Source organism: Chiloscyllium plagiosum, chromosome 32 (assembly GCF_004010195.1).
Source record: "Chiloscyllium plagiosum isolate BGI_BamShark_2017 chromosome 32, ASM401019v2, whole genome shotgun sequence".
Lineage (NCBI taxonomy): Eukaryota > Metazoa > Chordata > Chondrichthyes > Orectolobiformes > Hemiscylliidae > Chiloscyllium > Chiloscyllium plagiosum.
The window spans coordinates 23,728,080-23,734,201 of record NC_057741.1 but is presented as its reverse complement, the minus strand read 5'-3'; the positions used below and the strand labels follow the sequence as shown (position 1 = coordinate 23,734,201).

Below are 6,122 nucleotides of genomic sequence, written 5' to 3'. Positions count from 1 at the left end.
CTGTTTCCCCACTCCCTGCTCCGGGGCTGTTTCTCCACTCCCCGCTCCGGGTCTGTTTCCCACTCCCTGCTCCGGGTCTGTTTCCCCACTCCCTGCTCCGGGTCTGTTTCCCCACTCCCTGCTCCGGGTCTGTTTCCCCACTCCCTGCTCCGGGTCTGTTTCCCCACTCCCTGCTCCGGGTCTGTTTCCCCACTCCCTGCTCCGTGTCTGTTTCCCCACTCCCTGCTCCGGTGCTTTTTCCCCACTCGCTGGTCTGGGGCTTGGACCTCACACACTGTAGCAGGGCTCACTGCTTGCACCATTCCAGGGCTCATGACCCATGCGCCACTCCAGGGTCTGCTGCTCTGGGAACGTTCTGGCAGCACCTACAGCTCGCCAGTATTCACCTCCAATGCTGAGGGCTGAGAGGGAGTCGAGAGAAAAGTAAAGGAAAAAGGAAATAAAAAGAACTGGTGGAGCAGAGGAGCTCTGCCGCCATCTTGCCAGGATTTATAATGTCACGATCCTGTTGTCGTATGAACAATTGTTTTAATAAGTCCAATGGTATTCCAAGTTCTTTGCATGAACCCATGGATAAACGTTCTCAGTCAAGTTCAGTTCCCAGTTATTATCAGAAATGGTTGAGCGTTTAGTTTTTCTGAAATCCTATTATCTACCTTGCACCATCTATGAATGTTTTGTCCCAGTTACAGTCTCATTCAGCTCAAGGTCTTCCTTATTTGCCAAAAAGGGCTTGCAACATTCAGCAGTACAATGAACTTTGAGAGGATCTTTTGGTCTTGCAAAGCCACGCTGGTTCAAATTAGCTAATTTTTGACATTTGTCAAGGGGCGGCACAGTGGATCAGTAATTAGTGCTGCTGCCTCACAGCCAGGTTCGATTCCAGCCTTGGTTAACTGTCTATGTGGAGGTTGCATATTCTCCCTATGACAGCGTGGGTTTCCTCTGGGTGCTCTGGTTTCCTCCCACAGTCCAAAGATGTACAGGTCAGGCGGATTGGCCATGCTAAATTGCCCATAGTGTCCAGGGATGTGCAGGCTAGGTGGATTAGCCATGGGAAGACAGGGTTATTGGGATAGGTTACCGGGGTTGGTCTGGGTGTGCTGCTCTGCAGAGGGTTGGTGAGGCCTCAATGGGCAAATGGTCTACTTTCACACTGTTGGGATTCTATGGTGATCTTATATCAAATATATACTTGTAAATAGAAGCCAATGAGACAATCAGGCCGATCTGGCACACAAGTCTAATTGTATATAGACTAGCCTGGGTAAAAGTAAATTGGTCACAAAGGACAATGCGAGACATCTCCTCCCTGATCACCCAATTAACACCCCACAGGAAGTGGTTAGAAAATCCTGCTATCTCTGTCCACATTGATAGCTAGTACATCATTTGATGCAGAACTTGTTACAAACACAGGAAAGTCAACTCCCACCTTTGACCAACTCGGAAAATTCAGATGTAATAACATCAGGCTGACCTTTGGGACCACACTGTTCATAAGATCTATGTTCTCAGTACCTCAGTGCACGACGGTGAAACATGGACAATGTACAGCTGTCAAGAAAAGAAGCTGAACAATTCACATCTTTGCTGTCGGTATATCATGCGTATGTCCTGACTGTACAAAATCATGAAGGTGGCAGTCTTCTCAAAAGCAGAGCTCCCACGTTCCTTCACACTTATCAAATAGAGACAACTTCATTGGCTAAAGCATGTATGCAGAATGGAAGATAGTCACATATCCAATGACTTTATGCTTGAGCCAGATGCCCAGTAGGTTATCTAAAGCTCATTTCAAAGCTTGCATGCATGAATATGATGTGTTAAATGATAATTATCACATGGAGAGAGACTAGCTGACGACAGAGAAAAATGACAATACTACCTGTCATCCGGCATGCACCATCATGATAACCAGCAACTACTGTCGGTTGCTAACTGATACCAACATTGTAAACAACAACCTTCAATGACCCCTGGTAGTTTCTAGTATGGAACTTGTGGCAGAACCTGTCCGTCAAAGATTGGCTCTTAAGCTAACAGCCAATTTCCATCAAATGAAGACAGTCCATTAAAAATGAATTGTTTGCTCTACTTCCGTTATCTTTTGTAGATGGAAGAATGCCAGAGTGGACAACAAGGTTCCTACCCTACATCAGTAGTGGGGTTTGGGTTTTAACAACAATCAACTTCATGGTTACTTTTAAACTGATTACAATTTTTATTTCCACATTCATCTCCTTCACCAGAGTTAAAATTCTTCCAGATTAGACCAATCTGCTGCTCAACATTACACTTCCATATGCAATGATGATAGTTATGTAGCAAAATCTTAAACTTTGGAACTTTTCTTACTTGGATGCATTTCAAACACTTGTGACACTTTTTTTTTCTTTAAACCATCAGACAAATAAAAATGTTAAAGTATAATTATTTTATTTCATATTAGCTGCTTGTGAAGGAGCCCGAATGTCGCCCATCAAGTCTCAAGGACATTCAGAATTCTCCGTACCTAGCAGACGTGAACTGGGATGCAGTTCTGGAGAAGAATCTCCCTCCTGCTTTTGTTCCAAATGTGAGTTAACAATCAGAAGGCAAAACATAATAACTTTGATGGACATTTCTCTTGCTGTAAGTTATTTTGTCATGTGCTGCAGAAAATAGACACTTTTAAAAAAGCTTTTAGCTGTCTTAGTTTGAATAATAGGTGACGCTAACTATTTTATGCAGCTATTATGCAGCAGCAATACTAGTGGTGTTCACTACTGACAGGCTGCTGCTGTCAAGTCAGAAAGATGTTTTGTCTTTCACATCAATGAACAATGTGGAGTATGCATTTAAGTATCAGTCTGATGCTAAGTATGTAGATTATACAATGCAAAGGTTGGTGGATGTGATGTGAGAGTGACTGAGCTTGATATCAAGGCCACATTTGACCGAGTATGGTATCAAGGAGCCCCAGCAAAACTAGAGTCAATGGGAATCAAGGGAAAACCTCTCTACTGGTTTGGCGTCATACCTGGCATGAAGACGATGGTTGTGGCTGTTGAAGATCAGTCAACCCAGTTCCAGGAAATCTCTGCAGACATCTCTGCTGGGTCAAAATCCTGGAATTCTCTCCCAAAAAAGTGGGTCTACCCACAGCGGGTGGACTGCAGCGGTTCAAGAAGGCTACCACCTTCTCAAGGGCAACTAGGAACGGGTAACAAATGCTGGCCAGCCAGCGACACCCATGTTCCACAAATGAATTTTTAAAAATTCCGTTTTCAGATACTTCATCTATGATTTTTCTTCCATCACAAAATGAGAAGTGGTGATGTTTACCTATGATTACACAATGTTTAGCACATTCAAAACACCATAGATACTGAAGCAGTCCATGTCCAAATTCTGCAGAACCCAGATAATATCTTGGCAAATAACATTCACACCACACAAGTATCAGGCAATGATTTTTTTTTACATTCCTTCATATGATGTGGGTCAGCATTTATTGACTACCTGCTGTACCTGCATGCTTGCTTTCATTGACTAATGTACAAGAACACCTAGATCTCGTTGTACTGCCCCTTTACCTAACTTGACTCCATTGAGGTAGTAATCTGCCTTCCTGTTCTTGCCACCAAAGTGGATAACCACACATGTATCCACATTAAACTGCATCTGCCATGCATCTGTCCACTCACTTAGCCTGTCCAGGTCGCCCTGTAATCTCCTAACATCCTTCTCGCATTTCACCCTGCCACCCAGCTTTGTATCATCAGCAAATTTGCTAATATTACTTTTAATACCATCATCTATATAATTAATATATATTGTAAAAAGCTGCGGTCTCAGCACTGATCCCTGCGCTACCCCACTGGTCACCGCCTGCCATTCCGAAAGGGAGCCGTTTATCACTACTCTTTGTTTCCTGTCAGCCAACCAATTTTCAATCCAAGTCAGTATTTTTTGCCCAATACCATGCGCCCTAATTTTGCTCACTAACCTCCTATGTGGGACTTTATCAAAGGCTTTCTGTGAGTCTGGAGTCACACGTAGGCCAGTGCAGGTAAGGATGGCAGTTTCCTTCCCGAAAGTACATTAGTGAACCAGATGGATTATTCTAACAGTCAACAATGGATCTCCAACAAGAAAAAAAATCTAATTATTGCCCTTTGGCATTTAATAGCATGAATATCTCTGAATACCCGACTATCAACATCTAGGGAATACCATTGATCATAAACTGAATTGATCATAAAATATGGTGGCTATAAGAGCAGGTCAGAGGCCAGGAATCCACTATTGAGGAACTCACTTGCTTTTTTCCAGTCCACTATCTACAAGGAACAAATCAATAGTGTGGTAAAATAAATTCCATTTGCCTGGATGAGTGCATTTCCAACAACACTCAGCAAGCCTGACACTATCCAGGACAAAGCAGCCAGTCTTTTGGCACTACATCCACAACCATTCAGGCCATCTACCCACTGATGTTCAGTAACAGCAGTGACACCTACAGGATGCACTTCAGAAATTCACCAAGCTTCTTTAGACAGCACATTCCAAACCCATGACCACTACTGAGTCCAGCATTTGGAAGGAGTGCATTATTTGTTCCACGCAAATGACATTCAGGGCAGATGAAAAGCAATGAGTAATTCTCCTGACAGCTTGTGGGCCTGCAGCTTTTTCCATTATTAGGAGGCTAACTTTTCCTGAGGCACCAGTTACTAAACCTTTCAAGAGTTGACTGATTTAGTTAGGAATATTACAACACCGAGCCACCTCTAATTCTGAGACATTATCGTTTTCACTCAGCAATTTGAGAATCCATATTGGAATTTTTGATTAGGTTAAGATGAATGGCAGAGGTATATGACTTTGGTTTAACCCTTAATGAGAAGCTGAGAGACCGTTTGGTATGTGGGAGTAATGATGTAACCATGCAGAAATGCTGACTAGCTGAAGTTCAAGTGGCCTCCAAACAGTCACGACAACTGGCCGTATCATTGGAAAATGCAATAAGTGGAGCATATCAGTTGTAATGTATATTGATGGAAGTGGACACCCTCTCCAGGCTGACTGAGCTTGGGGAACATCACTGGGATGAAGGCAATTACAGAGTCTCACTCCGGATATATCCTGAACAGAGGGATTCTTGGTCAGCCCAAAGCAAAAACCCAAAATAAAGCCAAGCCTTGGCCAAACAGTTAACATTATCTTGAGGATCTGGCCCAGCAAGCCATTGTAGTTGCTGTCGGTAAGCAGCCTCGAGACAGGAAGAGTCCAACTGGACCTAAATTGAGTAAAAGAACTCATAGACCGGTTTTCAGGAGAGTGCACACTCTGGAAAGCCCACCTGCATCTGGTTTAGAATGGGTAAATTGCTTAGCAACATCCACAGTCCAAAGATGTGCAAGTCAGGTGAATTGGCCATGCTAAATTGCCCGTAGTGTTAGGTAAAGGGGTAAATGTAGGGGTATGGGTGGGTTACGCTTCGGCGGGTCGGTGTGGACTTGTTGGGCCGAAGGGCCTGTTTCCACACTGTAAGTAATCTAATCTAATCCAAATCAGAACCAACCAAAATAAACGTCTAGTTAAACGGTCACCCAGTTCTAATGGAGGTCGATACCAGCGCAGCTGTTTCAGAGATAGCAGAACCAGTCTGTAACAAAATTTGCTCTAGATTCCAACCCTTAGGTTTGCACAAGACCTTGGCTTGACTGAGAACCTATACTGGGGAGTCTTTACAGATTAAGGGTACAAATTTGAGGGGGATCCAAGATGGCGACGACCCAGTAAGACTGAGTCTATAGTGCTCCTCCCAAGACTTGGGCACAGTGGGTCACCTACCTCCTACCAAGCTCACCAAATCATTTATAATAGTTTTGTAATAGTTTAGTAACTCAATTAGTTGTGTAACATTACATTTAAGCAACTTTATCCTAAGTTAAAATGACTAAAGGGAAGGGAGCCCGCAGCTCTCAGCAAGCAGGAACCCCTCCCCCACACTCTCCAGCTGCAGCAGAGGCGTCCACAGCCGCCCCGGGGGACTTACCTACAGTAGCAAGCCTCGCAGAAATGCTTCCCAAGCTTGACTCGAAGAGCGATGCTTTTATTGTCGAATCCAGGAA

General features: G+C 43.9%; 1 protein-coding gene across 1 annotated transcript in view; it reads left to right on the top strand.

Moving 5' to 3' along the window:
• LOC122539420 (serine/threonine-protein kinase 32B-like) overlaps positions 1-6,122 on the top strand; it is a 320,287-nt gene that overhangs the window by 288,354 nt on the left and 25,811 nt on the right. The window contains exon 9 of the mRNA XM_043674242.1: positions 2,453-2,578. Coding sequence (XP_043530177.1) covers positions 2,453-2,578 — 126 coding nt within the window. The remainder of the gene's footprint in view (positions 1-2,452; positions 2,579-6,122) is intronic.